We start from the raw sequence: 19154 nt of genomic DNA, 5'->3' as shown, positions 1-19154 counted from the left end.
AAAAAAATTGGCCAAATTTTCCTTTGGTGCATCGTAAAAAATACATGATTTATTTACATTGCCATTGGACCCGGCGGCCACCACTGCTCTTAAATGAATACAATTAAAATGTACACTGGTAATAACGCGCTGAGAAGGGTTCTGAGCCCATCACACATATTTCTGCAACCCTGGGCTTGCAATAATCGCATGTTTCCTATTAGCGGGCCTCTGGATCTCCGAGAACTCCTTCTTATCCAGAATACACTGGATTAACCGTACTTTTATAGATCTCGGAACATTACGTGGCACAACATCTCTCATAAGAAAATATTGAGCCATGTCTACTTCTGACAACATTTCCTTTACATACCTAAGCCATGGAATCTTCAGGTTGGGGTCCATAGGAACCAAGTGTTTAATTCTCTCATGGGTTAAAACGGCTTTACTGTTCGCCCAAACTCTGAGCCAATGATTTACAGCCTGAGCTGCGAAGAAGTCACTAATAAACCTGCAGCCCAATTTGTGGTGCACCGTAAAATTCAGGCCCGAGCGTGGAAGCCCCAATACTCGTTTCAGAAAAGTATTCTCCACCACCTGGATGGACTCAACATTGCTATATCCCCACAGCTCTATCCCATGCCTGGCGACAGAAATAGCATTCCCGTTATAAACCTTGGGGACCAGCTCGACTGGTTTAGCATTAAACATGCCCATAGCTCATGCTACCCCTCTTATAGCCTGTTTGAACCTTACAGTCTGGTTGATAACATGGGCTTCACCACTAAATTGTGAAGGAAATCTAACCCCCAGATAGTCAAAACTCTGGGGATCACGACCACCTTGTTGAACATGGCCTGAAAGTTTGGTGGATGCTTTCCCTTCTACAGACCTTGAATGCCGATTTTTGGGCATTAACCTTTACATCCAGGGAGTCCATAAATAAAGACTAGTCATTCATCAAGTGCTGCAAGGCTCTGGGAATGTGGGCCAGCAAAACCGTGTCATCCTCATAAGCCAGTAGTGGCACGAGCCGACTACCCAACAAGCATTGCTTAAGCCAAAGAGGGGCAAGTGTAAGAAAGGAAACATTGTCAGCAGTTAATTGATGTAAAAGTGGAAAAACAGAAGTGGCAGGAGAGAGGCTCTCCTTGTATAGAGTATCCAGGAGAAGAGGAGCATAACCTGCATTGCCTGTGGCAACAACAAGCATGGAATAAACAGCACCAAGGTGTGTATCCTGTTTTCCCAAAAGACGTTGTGAATGTCAATGTTGTTGAAAGCTAGAAGTTTCTAAAGGTTTGAAGTAGACCTCAGCACAGAGTGCTTGTAGTAGTGTTAGGAGCATTTGTCCTGGCAGGTGAGTATACAAAGATAGGGACCTTTTAGTGGTAGTCCTGGCAGGTTAGTGGACCAGGAAGAAATCATTGACGTATTGCCTTGTGGTTGAATGATATGTGAAGAACAAGTCGCAAGACCACTATAGTGTTTCATGAATTGTTGTGCAATCATCCTGACAAAACACTGCTTTTGATACAGAAGAATTGTGAAAGTGTTTTGTTTCTCTAGAAGAAGTTGTGTTGAACTCTTCGCTTTAAGTGGCGAGATAAAGACTTGTTATCTGGTTGAACGGTTAGTTAAAGTCCAGGTGAAAGACTTTTGGAGCAAGTAGAACTTTATGCTATAAAATAGAACTTGCTTATTTGAACTTTTGAGTTAAAATCCTGTTTTGAATCTGGAGAAGGTGAGCTTACCAGGTTGCAAGGATACACAGATATTGGGTTTAGGTTGAACAAATGTAACAGAAATAACAGTCAGAATTGCCATATGTTCCCTTTATTAGTTTGTGTGTATAAGTGTGAGGGACAGATTCCTTTGGTTAGTCTTTTCCTTTAGTTTATTTTGATAGGCAGGGTAACCCCTCATTAAGGTAGGGATAGTGAGGCATTTATCAAACCCTTATGTGTTAATAAAAATGGCTTCTTGTGAGAAACATTTACTGAGTTGTCAGCCTTACATTTCTGACCCCTCACACATTTTGTGAATTGATACAAATTGGGGAACCTTTAAATATGAGAAACTTAGTAAATGAGCCTCTGCATCTACTATTGCTACTGAACAATCTATAGGATTTGATATCTATAGCAGCAGAGGGGAACCGATGCAACCTGGAGACAAAGCATTGATTTCCACTGATTTCATTCTTATTCCTCCAAATGGTACCTATATCAGACTCACCTCTAAGTCAGGCCTAACCTGGCGCTATGGCTTGGACGTATTGGCAGGAGTGATTAATACTGATTATGGGGTGATATCAAATATTGATACAAAATAATGGGAAGAAAGCATATCAAGTTAAAGCTGGAGAAAGAATAGCTGAAGGAACATTGGGGAAGGTTATGTTTCCCAAGTCAAGAGAAGTTAAGAATAGTGATCAAACAGAGCGGAACTCATGGATTTGGTGAAGCAGATATAGAACCTTCTGTGGAACCCATAAAGAAACAATGTTGATGAAGAGGAAGAGATTATTCCTGACTTGGCTGTTGTACAAAGAAAATATCCCATGCTGGCAGAACCCTTTATTCAGGTGATATCCAAGGAGTAAGGAAGAGAAAAGAGAAAATCCATGCTGTTATATAGAGGAGATATAGGTCCGGCAGGTATACCCAAATTACAAATTTAATACCAGGAAAGCCATAAAAATAATGTTTTGGAAATGGCTCATTTCCATTTAACAGAAGGTCATTTCAGAACAGCAAAAACTCAGCCCCAAATTGTGACTAGATTCAATTGGCCAGGAATGTATGCTGATGTAAAGAATTTTATGAGTGCACGTGCCCTATGTCAGAAAACTAGTAATCAAATGCCTCCTTCAGTCCCATTGCAACCTTTATTTGTTATGGACGATCCCTTTTCAAGGATAGGGATGGATATAGTCGGTTCTTTGGAAACCACAAAGTTAGGTAACAAATATAAATGAGTTATTTTGGATTATTTAACCCATTACCCTGAGCCTTTCCATTATGGAATAACACATCACAACCGATATTGAAATATTTACTCCTGTTCTTTTCTGGAATAGGGTTTCCAAAAGAAATGTTGACTGATCAAGGATCCACATTTAGGAGTAAACCTATGGCCGAAGATAAAGAGATTCCCCAGATTAAAACTTTATGCACATCCATTTACCATCCTCTAACTGACGGATTAGTGGAAAGATTTAATCGAACTTTATAACACATCTCAAAGAAGCTTGTGTAAGCAGATGGAAATAATTGGAACATTATGGTCCCTTGGGCCTTGTTTGCCATTAGAAACACACTCAGGCATCCACAAGGGTTTCTACTTTTGAATTATTATATGGGAGAGAACTTAGAGGTGTGTTGGATATGTTACACAAAACCTGGAAAGAAAGAGAGTGGGCTACTATACCTTTATCCTAAACTGCACAAAGGCTGGAATTGTGTATGACAGCGATTCGAAATATAGGCCAAACTAATATGGCACGAACACAAGACCATCAAAAAGAATACTATAATAAGCAAGCTGTTTTCGGTCTGATTAACACGTGAAGATATACTAACCCCACACCATTTATTATACGCACTTCTCTCATGTGCAACAGTCATATTCTCTGATTGATTCTGTTTCTCTCTGTAGGCTGGATTAGGAAATTGGAGGGGGCAATTATAATAGTGGGAACATTCTTGGATCGTAACCCCACACAATGTATACTTGGATGGGGAAACTGAAATCTAAAAATCAGACCTAGGAACTGGATGATTTGACTAATTCAATTCGACGGGGGAATAATGTACACATAAAAAGATTTGAGCACATATTCCACTGGAGAAAAGGTACATTTGGAAAGACTGATCAGTGTTGCCTCTTCCATGCAGAGAAAGGATTTTAGAAGGCATGTTGATGGAAGGAACTCAGGGAATTGGAAGATTTCCCTAAGGCATTGTGACAAATCGGGAGTATTCCTCCCTTTTCCACTAGGGGGAGCCACCCCTTTCAAGAATAATGAGGTGAGTCTCCTCTGCACGACCATCCCTAGAGTTCTGGGCAAGTGGGACCTCACTGGGAGTGACTCCCTCTTAAGGGCACAAGGCCACCCATCCCTAAAGGGAACTCCCTATGCAGGACACTTTATCTGCATATATGGGACTGCCTCTCATCCAAAACACTTTCTCCTCCTTCCTTCTGTTTGGCTATAAGCAATGTTGAATCAAGCACACAGTCTACACAAAAAGGGAATACCCCTTTAAGAAAAAGTTCACATGAAAATGGGACGAGGAGATCCAAGGAGAGAAGAGAGACCGGTATGCAGGGGTGGCCCCCTTATGTCACAACCCAGTGGAGAGTCGTAGCCAAGTGTAACTGTGGAACCCATGGCACTCCGAGAAACAGAACACCAATTGGAGACGCAGGAGCCCCTGGAAAGGGGATAGCAGGAAAGGCATTGTCAGGACAGGGACGGAGGAACCGTCCAATGAAGGGGCATGGTTGGGCCTGGTGCACACATCAATGCCGAAACATGGACGACGGGGAGAGTGAAAAGTTCCCATCCGCCGGTGTTCACAGAATGCGGCAAGATGCAGAAATGTTGAAATTAGAACGAACGGGAAGTCTGAAAAAAGGAAGCGATAAAGCAGACTAACCTGCCTGAGCGAGTACCACTGGCGTGGAATGGAGTAGCGAGAGGCTGCCGTGTGAGTCTGCAATAAAGAGCAGAGACTGTGATGGCCATAAGGGCAATAATGGAATAGAGAACCAGCATCAAGAGATAATGAAGGAACTGTTCAAAACTCCAAACAATAAGAATAACTAAATCATTAAGAAGGTGGAGACAAAGATTGTAGGCGAGAGAGAAAGAACCCAAGGAGATAACTCAAAGATCAAGAAGTCTTGAAGAGTGGGAAGACCACCTGACGAGAAGTTATAGGAAGTGTTAATGTTATGAGTTAAGACTACAGAGTGAGATAAACAAAGAGTAAAAGAGTTGATTCAGGAGAACCCGGAGCTGCTGGAACTCGCAAAGCTGATGAAGCAAGTGCACAACATAAAACAAAAGAAAGATGTTTGAGAAACTATTGACTCAAGGAGAACCAAGCTATGCGTCATATGGTCTCGAAGGGAAGATCCATGAACAATTGGGAAGAGATACTACAGAAAACCCTAAACCCTTATGAAAAGAGATCATCATAAGGAGCTATTTTTCCAAACTGACATTTGCACTTTGAAGAGTTATTTTGAATTTGATAATCCTGAAGGAACGATTCAAGATAAAAGGCAAAGGGGAGAACTCCAGAAAAGAGACATTTTTGTGGCTCAGCTTAGTTATTATTTATTAGTGGTAGAGTCAGGTAGATTTAGGTTTGGACTGGGGACATTTTGTTTTTTGAGTTCCGGATGACAAACCAGCACTGTTTAGTATAATTTTAGTCTGGTGTGAATTCCCCAATAGCCATAGGGCGAGAGAGACCTTTTCTTTATTATTTAAATAAAAGAACCTCGAAATATCCACGTGTGGCCGACTCCTTCCTCCAACCCACCAGAACATTCTACCGAGCAATGTTTTAGGAAATTAATGTTAGGAAAGGGACTCATCAAGGTACTAAAATACACTGCAAATTGAAAGATGTATTGAAAAATGCTTCAGACATTATATGAATAAGGTAATAATGGAGGGCATTCCCCGGCCAACAGGTGAACACTAGAAGAGAGTGGAGAGCATGTAATTACCACCATGGATGAACACGGGTAGGAAAGTAGTTCTAAGAATGACAAATTTGTTTGCTGATGATTTTATACTGTCCTTGTCTGAGCCGGGGGCCTCTGTGAAAGTGGTCTTGAAAGAGATCTGTGACTGTACAGCAGTCTCTGGATTCAAAGTGAATACTGGTAGATCTGACATTTTAAATCGGTCCATTCTGGAGACTGACCGGCACTTAGGTGACATTGCTCTCTTTTGTTGGTCCCCCGTATCAGTTGGGCAATTGGGGGTAAACCTCACAGTCAGCACAGCACACTGATTCAGTGCAACCTATAAGACCCTTTTTGGCACAGTTAGACAGGATTGTGTTGCCCTCCTATTCTTCATGTCCTGCTCTGCCAAATTTACATATGTTTGGAAATGGACCAAAGAGGAGTATCAATGACTAAAACAATCTTTATACATTTTGGTCTTTTTGGTCTTTTCTGGGCAAACTGAGCTGCCTTTTTTAATCAGAGTAATCTATAGCCCACAGTCACCAGTGAAGTATCCTGCACCGATAAGTGCCATTAATGAAATGTTGACCTAATCAGGAGGTGGAAGGGGCGAATTGGGAGTGTTTGGTTTTCATGATGTTAAATGTGTCATTCCAGGTGTCGCTGGAATAGTCTGGACATTTAAAAGATACCGCCCCTCTGGTGATTTCCAAACCAACTTTTTGTACTTAAAAATGGTCATCAGATAAATGGCCAGGTGTGTTTTGAAATTGTACATTTATCGCGCCCTGAAACACTTGTGTATAGGCACGTTATAAATGCCATGTCATATATCATATCCTAAAAACTAGCATGTGTAGTGTCAGGTCTAGCAGGCATGCTGCTGTGGTGCTGAGAGTAGGGGGGATGATTTTCCCTGGGGAAGGTCCAGGTTTCTCTTCGGATTTGGTGGTTGGCTGGGCTGAACTAGTGCACACAGGAGTTTCAAGTGATCCCAAACTAAGAGGGAGTAGCCATGAACGAGCTTGATTTCGAATTCTCAGATGGACCAGAACCCTGCTGGTGGGTTGTATTTGTTCTGTAGTGTTTGACCAGCAGGATCTCATTTATGGCTGCTCTCCATAAGGAAGGCCTCAACCCTGTGAGAATTGTGGAGTCGCGGTTAACTTTTCCTTAAAGGAAGGCCGTGCAGAAAGGCATAGGGTTTGAAGACCAGCCTGTGTGAAGAAGAGTGTGATTTTGTCAGAGTTAAATGGGATGTGGGGCAATTATGATGTTGTCTCGGTCTGCGTGAGAGAATGGCAGAGTGGGGTACATTGGAGCAAGCCTAGGTGGAATGGCTTATCTGTAGATGACCTAAAAAGCCACTTTTAGGGGAGTAAAAAAAGCTACAGGGTCGCAAAGCATTGTAAACCTCTAAAGGGTGTTCTCTTGTGAGTGTGTTTCATGTGAACTGAAGATGACGTTCGCGGTCTTTGCAATTAGTAAGCCAATGACTTGAGTTCTTAGACTATGGGGGGTGTTTGACGCCTGCAGTGGTGGCCAGTAATAGCCAGGTCACATAACGGGTGGATATGTCACTTCACTGAAGTACATGCTTATAACTATAAGCAGGCAGGTTTGCTCTTCTCTTGAAAGATTTGCCGCAGGTTCTATGCAACGGTGTAGACCCAGAATACTACATATTCTGGATCCCTGTTGCACCATTCACACTGCCACGGGATGCACCTTGGTTGGTGTTTGAGAGTGATAGGAACTTTGATACAGGTTCACTGCCACAACCTGTACGCTTGCAGAACACACCCTGCTTTCCCAGAGGATCCTGTGCACCATCTGAGGGGCCTGCCTGTAAAACAATGCTTCTTGGCCCGCAGCACCTAGGACCCTGCCTGCATCTTGGCTGTAAGTGTGGAAGTCATCTGGAGCACTGTGATTGGCCCCCAGATGGTCATGTGACACACTGCCTAGCCAAGACTTTGTCAAGCTCACCATTTGCCAGACTCCTGCTTCCTTTCATAGGGATCCTTTCACCCATTGACTATCCATTCACTGCCGATCTGCTGTTACCTCACAGGACCAAGGAACACTCCTCCTTAGGGGCTGCCCTTTGTCTTGGTTACCTATAGACCCGTTCTAGATGAACTCAAAATGTAAACCTGCTTCTTCCCTCATTTCCTTTCCGCTCACCCACTCCTGGGGTTTATCCTTTCTTCACTGTCTTCAGTTGCCTAGTTCTTCCACCCTCCATTGAGCCCCTTGACATCGCACCATTCCTCCTTGTACTCTCTTCTCATTCCCATCTCTAGTAGCCTTCATCCCCAACTCTGTCTAAACTCTACCTTGCTCTCCCCACTTCTCATCTCCATCTGTCCCCCTCCACCCACACCCCCAGACATGACGCTTCTAATCTCCAACCTCATCTTTCTTCCTCTCCTACTCTTCTCCCTATCACTCTTTCAGTTAGCCTCTGGAAATCACAATCCCTCTGCAAAATGTCTTCCTACATCACTGACCTCTTCAACACTCATCATGCTCAACGGTCCCTTCTTGCCACAGAAACCTGGATCACCCCATCATGACTGTAAACTAATCGCTCTCCGTACTGCCTCCATTACCTTCTTCCAATATCCACAACCTGTTGGGGAAGGTGGAAATGAGGGGTTCCTTCCCCCGTTGGCAATAAGCCCCTTAACACAGTCCCTTCCCCTGTCTGATTTCATTTCATATTCTTTTGAATTTGCCATTCTTCAACTCCTCCCTCCTACACTTCTCACTGTTCTGGCTCTCTATGAACACCCTGGTTCTCAACTCCTTCATCCCTGACCTGACCCTTCTCGTATCACTTTCTACAGACATCCACGTTGTCAAGCAGTGGGACTTTAACTTTCCCAGAGCCTCCACAGCCACCCGCCTTGAACTTACACTCCCTCATGTCTAGCCACTCCCTCTATTCTTTCCATGGCAAGCCTACCCCCAATCTGTTGAGACATCTCTTCTCTTGACCTGATATTTCTCTCTAATTCACTATCCTCCTCTGACCTCTCAATTAACCCCTCTCCTCACTCCATTGTTCACTTATCTCAGTCCCTCCACACTCTACTCCTCCCATTTTCAAGGACTAAGAGGTCAGGCAGGACTCTCTAGCCCCTTACCTTGATGATGTGTCTCCCCTTCTCATGGCTCTACGATTGATCGTGCTTTCTCTGACTTCTCTATGCAGTTATGACTCCCTTTAACCAACACTATCCAACTCGCACATTCACACCTTCACGTTCTTGTCCTCTTCCTTGGTTCACCACTGATATTCAGACCCTCAAAACATACATGTGCTGTGACCTACGATGCTGATGTAAATCACAGATCCCTACTCCTAGCCTACAAAACGTACCTTGCTGCCCATCTCTCTTCCCTGTACTCTGTCGAATCCTCCTACTTCACAAACCTAATCTCTTTCCTTAACTAAACATTCATTTATCCTTCAAGCTGTCCTCGCCTCCCAAGCTAAAATCTAACACCTCCTCCCTGACTGCTAATGCCTTTGCTCCACTACATTTCTTATACAATCTCTCAAATGTGTGACACTCCCACAGCCCTCCTCTATACCACCCTGACCCCCCCTTCTGTCCACGGTATCAGGTAATATAATCGCGGCAAAAATGCAGCGGTAAAAAAATATCGCAGCAAAAATGCAGCCGTTTGACCCGGTAAAAGTGTGCCCCATTATACCATTTAAGGGGAGCAGGGATTGCGGGGGGTGTCCCCCGCTTCCCTTAAATGGTATAATGGGTCCGGGGGTTGCGGGGTTGTCCCCCGCATGTTTTACATGGACTGCAGCGCAAAAACGGTGGCATTTTTGCTGCAATGTTTTGTTACCACAGCAATTTTAGCCGCGATTATATCACATGGAACCCTGTCCACCACCTCTGCCCTTTATACTCTCGACTAATTCTCTCCAACCTCTCCTATCAAATTAGCACCCATCCTTCACAGGACTGACCCATTTGCTCCCAAAATGTTAAAAGACTTGGCCTCTATCACCTTCCCTAGTCTCTCAGAACACTTTTACCCCCCTCTCTCTCACTCTCTTTCTCTCTCTTTCTCCATTGCACTCTTTCCTTCCTCCTTCAAATCTGCAACTGTCCTACATCTATTGAAGAAACATTCTGCTAACCCAAACACCCTGTCACATTGTCGCACAGTTTCCTTCCTTCCCCATAATTCAAAAGTCCTTGAGCGGGTGTTCTTCAACCAGATCACTAAGTACTTTGAGGATAATTACCTTGGAGATCCACTTCAAATTGGCTTACATAATAAACACTCATGCACAACTGCATTCATGCATGTCTCCCAACTTTCTCTCATGCTCACCACTCCAAACACTCTTCTTTACTCATCCTTTTGGATCTCTCTGCCTCTTTCGATGCTGTTGACCACTCATTTCTCCGCCTTGGGTTTCGCAAATCTGCTCTTGCCTGGATCGCCTCCTACCTGGATGGTGGATCCTTTAAAATCTCCTGGAACCCACAAACCTCTTACTCCACCGCTGTTCCTGTCTGCATCCCCCAACGGTTAGAGTCCTTGGACCGATGCTCTTTTCCCTCTATGCCTCTGCCCTAAACGACTGATTTCGTCTTTTGACTTTCACTTTCACCTGTTTGCTGATGAAACCTTAGTCTTTTTCTTCTTTCTCTCCTTCGCCTCTGCCATCTCAGAATGGATTACCAATGGTCTAACTGCAATTCGTCACTGGGTGGCTCTGTGCTGCCTGATGCTGAAATCATTTCTTGCCCAGCTTCCAGTGCCATCCATTCTCCTATCTCCTTCTCACTTGACCTTCTTCCTCCCTCGCCCCAAGCAACCTTGGGGTCCTCTTTGATGGGGACATCTGACTGCAACCATTCATAACTAGCATTGCCTATAGTGCTCTTATTAACCTTCTCAACATTCAGAAAACATGTCAATTTCTTATTAACCATTGTATGAAAACTCTGTTCTCTGCCCTTGTGCTCACCAGACTTGCCTACTGCCCGAGCCTACTCTTTGGCCTTCTTCTCTCTACTACTTCCTCCTTTAAGACCTAAACTTTACTCTTGACAACCTACACAATCCTCCCCGACTCCTACCTAGCGAAATACTGGTTGACAGCCCATGCACAACCACTCCCTTTTCAAGTTCCTTCGTCTAGTCTACATAGCTATCAATGGTCTTCCTCCTCGGCACCAGTCTGATTGTTGATTGGATCTCAGTTTACTTACCATCTCATTCCCTCCGCTCCTTCTCTGCCCACAACCTCACTGGCCAAAGGCCTCCACGTGCATCCTCTCGCTTCTGGTCTTTCTCCCTACTGGCCTGCTCCATTGGAACCCGCTGCCCATCACAAGCAAAGCCAGCCCAACGGTGGATCTCTTCAAAGCTAGGCTTAAACTTCACTTACTAAAAAGGGAGCTCCCCCTGCCCTTTACCCCATCCACCCTACCTGACCCCACTGCTTCCCCAGTGATGTTTAATAATGTGATTGTGTATATTGAAACAGTCATCACTACTCCTATATTTTCAATCACCCCACCTTAGCATAATGTTACCTTTTTAATTAAACTTGTATATATCTTTTCTGTTTGTTTTGTGCCTGGTCTATGTCCCATTTTTTTTCACCCGCACTTCTCATCTTTGTGCTATTGTACAGGCACACTTCGGGAGGGTGGCCATGCCTCGGCCATATGTAAATGTGTTCTTGTAAATAATTTCTGATCAAACTGATATGTCTGTGTTTGAAATAAATCTAAAAACATAAACCTACCCTGTTCTGTAATCAAATGGCCGTGTTGCAGACTACATGCAATTGTAGTGAAGGATCGAGTCCTGGTATTTCCACACCCTACGCAGGGTGCATCGCATTTGGCCGTCCGCATAAAAAGAGCTATGCTGCCATTTTCCTTGGATCAAAAATCTGGACTTGTTTTTTCAGATCCTGGCTGTGGAGATCCTCCAGCACCAAAGTGTTATTGACCGACTCTTGGCACTTTCCAAGCCACTACTCGTTCTCTGCCCAGCAGCCACACAACGGAGCCTCCAGGTGAGTGTCCTCAGAGAATGCCCAGGTTGCCCCGTGCATAAGGATGCGTTACGCCAACTGCTCCTGGGTATCTTGAGTGGTGGGAGGCAGAAGCCCCATCTGAACATTGGCTGATGTGAAAAGTCTTGCAAAACATGTCAATATTAGGAATATTCGCTGGCAGTGTGGATCGATCGGTCTGCAATACCAAACATCTGAAAAGCAATTGGAACGGCTGAAGCTATTTTTAAGTAAGAAAGTTAGAAAAATGTATTGGGCCTCATTACGACCCTGGCGGAGTGGGTTTACGCCAGCGTTATTCGCGGCGGACCCGTCCGCCCTACTACGAGATTCCGTAGCGCCATGGAGCGTTTTCCGCCTGGTTTTTCCGGGCGGAGAAATCCATGGCGCTACGGGACCTTGTCGTTAATTACGCCACCGTATTTTGAGGTGGCGTAATTAACGCCTTCCCCACTCCCATTATACCCTATGGGGCAAAAATGGGAATGGGGAAGGGTAAAATGGGGGATGGGGATTTACCGCCCCGCCAAGGTCGGTATGGGGCGGAAAATCCGCCATCCTCCATGGCGCTATCGGCAGCTTTCCGCCGTGCTCCGCGGTGCATTTAGCACCGCGATTTCCGCCAGGGTCGTAATGAGGGCCATTCTGTTTTAAGGACCTATTCATGGTACTATAGGTGTACCTTTTCATGTATAACAATCCTGTAACTATTCCATGATTTCCTGTAAGACGCTATTGCATGTCTGCAACAAATATTCTAATACAAATTTGTAGGCCAAGTGGCTGTCAGAAATATTAACCCCTTTTCAAATTTACAGAAACTTGAACGACATTCCAGGATGGCCACAAACATGGGAAGGACACATTGGGTGCCTTTAAAATATATGGCTGCCCCATTACCCCTTCCCTACCCTCCCGCCACTCCTTGACTAATTAATTTATGGAAATTTGGCTAGTAAGTCCATCTTGGATTCTAGGGGCGTAAAACAGGGTGACAATACGAAGCATCGGGTATTCCTTTGTAATAACTAGTTGGGGAGAATCTGTTTTAACTACACCCGGGGAAGATTAAAGGAGGAGGCTTAGAATTGCACTCATTATATCCCCGTTTCTTTGGCGCTTGCAGGGGCAGCCACAGAATTCACCAGATGCATGCATTAGCGGAAGGATTCCCTATTTTAATTCAACGAAAAAGAAAAGAAAAAAGCTAATCTGGTGAAGCTTCTGCGTGAAAAAATAGTAATACAACTCTGCTGAAGGTTTGCTACAGGATGCAACAAAAGTTTGAGAAATGGGGTTCAGACCATCATTAATAATCTCTTCAAACGAAGAGCAGGGAATATGTTCAATCCTGCTTTTTAAGTTTTTATTTATTGTGTATGGTTTACAAATATATTTACAAAACAACAATAACATTTTAAATACAATACAGAATAGAATATAAAACCAAATTCTTAGCAAAAATACACAATTTCATCAGAAGGTTCAAATTCATCACAATTAAAATCATTCCTAAATGAGCAACAGTCGATTACCTTCCCGCAATCACTTGCAGTAAATGCACAGAGACTTTAAAAATGCTGCTAGAGATACCCGATCTGATCTATTCTCACAATTCAAACATCTTTTCCAGAGACTTTCCTTATTTTGCCAATCGACTCCCACAAACAGTTTGTGTAGATAGATCATTCTCAATGCATTTAACGCACTACACTCCACCATTAGATGTATCCGAGTTTCTACAGAATCATCATCCTTACAGATTCTGCATATTACAATGGTTTGATCGATCAGTCCCCTCTCCTGCAGAGAATCTCTCTTGTCAGCAATAAATACAATCTGAACTTTACCATAAGAGACCTCCAGAAATGGTGTGGATACAACTCAGATAAGCGGCAACACTCCCCCTCCTTTTGTGTTCACGGGATAGATGATCAAAAGAGGGGTAAGTATGGAAAGAGTCAATCGTATTCACCCAATCTGAATCCTATCGGAGATTTCTTACCCTCTCGGGGGTCAACTTCAAATCCTCCTTTCTCAGTCTCACCCGAGTTTAGTAATTCTGTGCAGAAATTCAGCAGGTGAACCGATATGATTTTCCCCCCCATAGAGGAATCGCTAGCCATTGCTTGTTTAATGTCAAAATATAATGAACCCCCATAATATTCTTATACAGGCACACCATCGCCAACTGACTCTTATTCTCAGGTACAGTACACACCGCTCATATGGAATAGCTGGGAGCGGCACTGACTTTGTAAGGGCCAAAATGCGCAACGAAAGTGCCGCCTCTATTAAATCCAAACATTTTAAAGTGTCACCCAACCACAACTCTGCACCATAAATAAACTTTGGGACGATCTTCCCTTCATTGAAAGACATTGCTGGTTTAATAGAAAACCTCCCAAATTTTCTATCCAACTTTACAAGTTGATTTACAAGGTACTGTGCCTTCTGAAATAGATAGGAAGACAGACTTATAATCGAGGGTTAAATACCAATGTAAAACAAACAAAAAATAATACTTGGTGGAACACTTTATCACAACATTAGGTAACATCCAACACTCCGATGACTTCTTCCTGCCTTTAGTCAGTTTTAATATCTTTTTTAGCTGGGTTAATTATAAGACTATTGCCCTTTGCATAATTCTCGAAGTCTAACAACAATCTCTGCAGCCCGACTCTGGTATTACCAAACAAAAGAAAATCGTCCAAACTGGGGATCGTCCTAAACATGTTCCCTGTTTTATTCAAGCAGACTTGGATTCCAGTGTTTGCATGGAGTCTCACAATCCACTTCAATAGACCCCACGGCAGCCCCCACAAATCCAACTTCTTCCATAACCTTTTTCGGTCCACTCTGTCGAAGGCTGCCGAGAGGGCAATGGAAGCCACAAACATACAGCCCTGAGTGTCTTGGCAGGCCGACTCCTGTATTGATCTTAGGACACAACCATTAATGTTGGTCGAATGTGACTTTTGAAAACCCGTTTTAAATGTACTAATGCGACCTGCTGCATCTGCCCATTCTTTCAATTGTCATAGCAAAAATGTTGCTGTTAATGTCAAGTAAGGAGATTGGACGATGATTTCTTGGGTCCTCTCTGTCTTATAAATTGGAGCAAAAAAGGCTGTGTGCAAAGAGTCTAGTATCAGATCTTTCTTGAAGATATTCCTAAATAAAATAAGTAACGCGTTTGCCCAGCTGACAGGGTCGCCTTTTAGCATATTGTTGGTCAGACCATTTGGGCCTGGAGCACGTGGCCACTTATTGAATCTAATTATGTCGATGATATCTTCAATTTCTGTAGAGAAACTCCAATTCGATTTTTCATTAGTACGTTTATTAAGGCCAGTAAATGGGTCCAAAATAGTACAGGAGGAGTACAGGATCTCAAAGTACTCCACCCAGATAGATTCCAGAACCCCATTTAAATGGCAATAGCTAAAGGTACGTCCTGCCCGTTTACCAAAGACCAGAATGAAACGACTTCCCTTTTCATAACAATATCCAGCATTTTTTGCATGTCTTTTTGCAGTAGCTTGGGCCTCAGAAAATTAAATAGCCCCTATACCTTTAGTTTTACATTCCCTATATTCTGGTCCCACATTTCCCTTGACATTTCAGAACTATTAATCTGTCTCAAGCATTGCCTCATCTCACATTTCCTTTCTACTAGCTGTTCATCAAAGGTGTGCAGATGTGCCTTACAGCGTTTCTCCATGCTCTTGTTTAAACTACACAGGACCGTATTGATTATGCTGGATATAGCGTCATCAAAGCATTCCGCATTCAATACCTCCAACTCCCATTCGTATGTTGATTCATACAATACACGAGCAAGCATACTTTTCAATCTCTATATGTTCGCATCTGTCCACCACATACCGGTTCGTCAGCTATTTATAATCAAATCCTTTGGACCCCCACCTTGGTTTACACACACAACAATATTAAAAGATGCCCTCATAAGCGAATGATCACTCCATGAACTGTCAACCACTTGTAGGTAATTACAACTCTGGAATAGAAATTCCTCAACATAAAATTAGATTACCTTATCACTCCTCACCTGTCCATTCAACATTTGGAGCCCTATTGAAGTCAAGGCAACATACCACTTCCTGACTGCAGCTGATTTATGGTTTTCAGGTACCGCTTTGACTGTTAAGTCCCATATCTCTCTGTTAATATCAGGCATTCTACCATCTGCATTTAAATCCCCAACCACGACTATGTGTCCCTTACACTTTCTCCATTTCCAGTTCAATATTAGATTCGAAACCACATTCAGGAATTCTTCCAATTTACAGACCTCCTTATGCCAGTAAATGTTTATTATGAGTACTTCTTACTCCTTCCCTTGCCCTGATAGCTGAACTGCCAGATGCCAAAGGGATGGTCCGGGACCATCAAAGCAGGTAATTCAAGGCCGGAACATATAGCAATCAACAGCCCCCCAGCAGGCCGCCCTCCACAGCTACCCTTAGCCGATTGAAAGAAAATACAATACCCTTCTATTGCTGGTTTATCGGTAAGCCAGGTCTTTTGTAAGAAGATGCAACCAGACCCCTTCAGTATATTGAAGGCTTCTATGTTACTAAACAGATATTTACTCCCTCTAGAGTTCCAGGATATCAGATTTAAGTCAACAAAATCCTCTAATCTCCTTTTACCGAGTTCATGGTCAGGGATCTTGCCTCTTCCATAATCCAGACATAACACCAACCCAATCAATTATCCTGCTCAGGGAATTCAGACACTGTTCTACTCCAGAGCCAGCTAGATTATTCACAATTCTCAGTGAGACCACCATCCACAGTAGTCCCCAATTTCTGATCCTGCCGAAGATCGATCTTGAAACCTAGTTCCAACTTCAATCGCTCCAAAAGAACCATCTCCATCACCAATCTAGAGTGGAAATATAGAAATCATCTGTCTATCTGTGAGCGATCTGCTGGCGTGCTGAATGCCATGGCAAAATGTGCTGTCTTTTGTAGAATTAAAACTGAGGTACACAATATAAATTGACCATTTATTGTGGTACTGTTCGTGCTGATACCCTGTGAAATAGATTAATTCCACGGTGGTGCCAATACATTATCCTCCATAAACACTGTTGGGTTTGGTAAGATCATTTCAGTAAAGTCTAATACTCCCATGCCAGGTCGTCCTTACTGTTGGATGTGTGTCTGGAATAATTGGACTGGAGCCTTTGCACGGCAAGAAGCCAAGTGCAGAGTGTGTGTGTACTCGGGGCCACGTTCCCCATACCCTCTAACTTATCTTGTCCGTCTTTTTCTGCACCCCGTATTAGGCGCCTTGTGCACAGAGGTATTTATTCTTTTGACTGCTTTTCTCTTTTTCTCTTTTGTGGTTCAGGCACATTCTCTGTCCTTGCAGGCTTCTCTCTTCTTCATGCCCCTGTTAGGAAAGATATTTCTTTTTGCAAGTTTCCTCCCATGTCAAAAAGATTGTGGTCTCTTAAGTGCAACAATTTATAGAGACACATAAACCTTTAGGCAATTGTCAGTGTGAGTTTCAACAACAGCTGGGCACTCAGACTCCCTTCCCTGAAGTTAAGATTGGTCTGCTCTGGAACTTGGAACATAATGATGCCTGATTTCCAATATCCCTCGATTTTTCTGCTGTTTGATACCCGTGACCACCGGCTTCTTCTCTCTAGACACATTTTTGTAGACAGGGAATCATACCATGCACTGCGCTGGTTAACTTCTTTTCTATTGAATCCTGGCTATTGTCTTAGCTTGGACAGTCTTTACTCTGAATTCACTGGAATGAAGTATGTGGCCCCACAGGACTCCGTTCTTTCTCCACTACTGTATGTTATTCTTGTCCAACCTTTCCAGGATCTGCTTGCCCAGACTGGGTGTTGGCGGTCATTGTTATGTGTTGTTGACACACAGTTTTTATAAATGGACTGGCATTTTACCCTACGATAATTAGTTTTTCAGAGATAATCTTTTCTCAAAATGCAAGAGTGGATGCAGAATAATTGGCTCAGTTTAAATATTGCAAAAAACTAAATTATTAATGGTCTAGCCACGTAGATGTACTCAACTGTTACTTCCATCTGTCGTTCCTTTGGACTCCTTAGCCAATATTATCAAAGGTGAAAACACTGGGCAGTCACTCTGATTACATCCTGCATTTGCAGTATTGCTGCTTTACTACCTGCGAATATTTAAATGGGATCGCTCTTACCTGAACTCTGGTAATTTCGTCATCACTGCGAGAGCTATCGTTGGAGCGAAGCTGCACTATGGTAATACCCTTTATTGGGTTTACCATAATACCTTTGGTAAAAACTGTAGGTTTTACAAAACAGCACTGTAAGATTAATTCTTAATGCCCCTTCCCATGTGACTCCCACTACTCTATAAGTGTTTGACTGCCGTCTCCGCCACATTTCTTTGAACGTTGCTTCTTTGTGACAATACTCCATCCTATGTAGCTAGTACTCCATACTCCTACTCTTCCTTATAATTCCATAATTGTATAACTTCTCCAAGATTCTAAAGGAACTGTGATGGCGGTAAAGGTTTCTCTAAGCAGGACCCCAGGATTTGGAATGCTCTTCCTGACATTCTTAGATGTGGGTCTGTGGTGGTGGTACAGGTTTCTCTATGCAGGACCTCCCAGGATTTGGAAAGCTCTTCCTGACACTCATAGATGTGGGTCTGTGGTGGCGGTACAGGTTCCTCTATGCAGGACCCCAGGATTTGGAAAGCTCTTCCTGACACTCTTAGATGTGGGTCTGTGGCGGTGGTACAGGTTTCTCTATGCAGGACCTCCCCAGGATTTGGAATGCTCTTCCTGACACTCATAGATGTGGGTCTGTGGCGGTGGTACAGGTTTCTCTATGCAGGACCCCAGGATTTTGAATGCTCTTCCTGACACTCTTAGATGTGGGTCTGTGGCGGTGGTACAGGTTTCTCTATGCAGGACCCCAGGATTTGGAATGCTCTTCCTGACACTCTTAGATGTGGGTCTGTGGTGGTGGTACAGGTTTCTCTATGCAGGACCCAGGGATTTGGAATGCTCTTCCTGACACCCTGAGATGTGGGTCTGTGGTGGCGGTACAGGTTTCTCTATGCGGGACCTCCCAGGATTTGGAATGCTCTTTCTGACACTCTTAGATGTGGGTCTGTGGTGGCGGTACAGGTGTCTCTATGCAGGACCCAGAGATTTGGAATGCTCTTCCTGACACCCTGAGATGTGGGTCTGTGGTGACGGTACAGGTTTCTCTATGCAGGACCCAGGGATTTGGAAAGCTCTTCCTGACACTCTTAGGTGTGGGTCTGTGGTGGCGGTACAGGTGTCTCTATGCAGGACCCAGGGATATGGAATGCTCTTCCTGACA

The 19154-nt window shown here is 43.6% G+C and overlaps 1 protein-coding gene across 2 annotated transcripts in view; it reads left to right on the top strand.

Moving 5' to 3' along the window:
- LOC138498038 (microtubule-actin cross-linking factor 1, isoforms 6/7-like) overlaps window positions 1-19154 on the top strand; it is a 530795-nt gene that overhangs the window by 205431 nt on the left and 306210 nt on the right. For both annotated transcript variants that reach the window (XM_069621876.1, XM_069621877.1), the window contains exon 10: window positions 11660-11767. In XM_069621876.1, coding sequence (XP_069477977.1) covers window positions 11660-11767 — 108 coding nt within the window. The remainder of the gene's footprint in view (window positions 1-11659; window positions 11768-19154) is intronic.

The sequence above is a fragment of the Ambystoma mexicanum genome, chromosome 5q (assembly GCF_040938575.1).
Source record: "Ambystoma mexicanum isolate Mex_15411 chromosome 5q, UKY_AmexF1_1, whole genome shotgun sequence".
NCBI classification, from domain to species: domain Eukaryota; kingdom Metazoa; phylum Chordata; class Amphibia; order Caudata; family Ambystomatidae; genus Ambystoma; species Ambystoma mexicanum.
The sequence above is the reverse complement of the archived record's forward strand: the minus strand, read 5'-3'. Positions and strand labels throughout refer to the sequence as shown.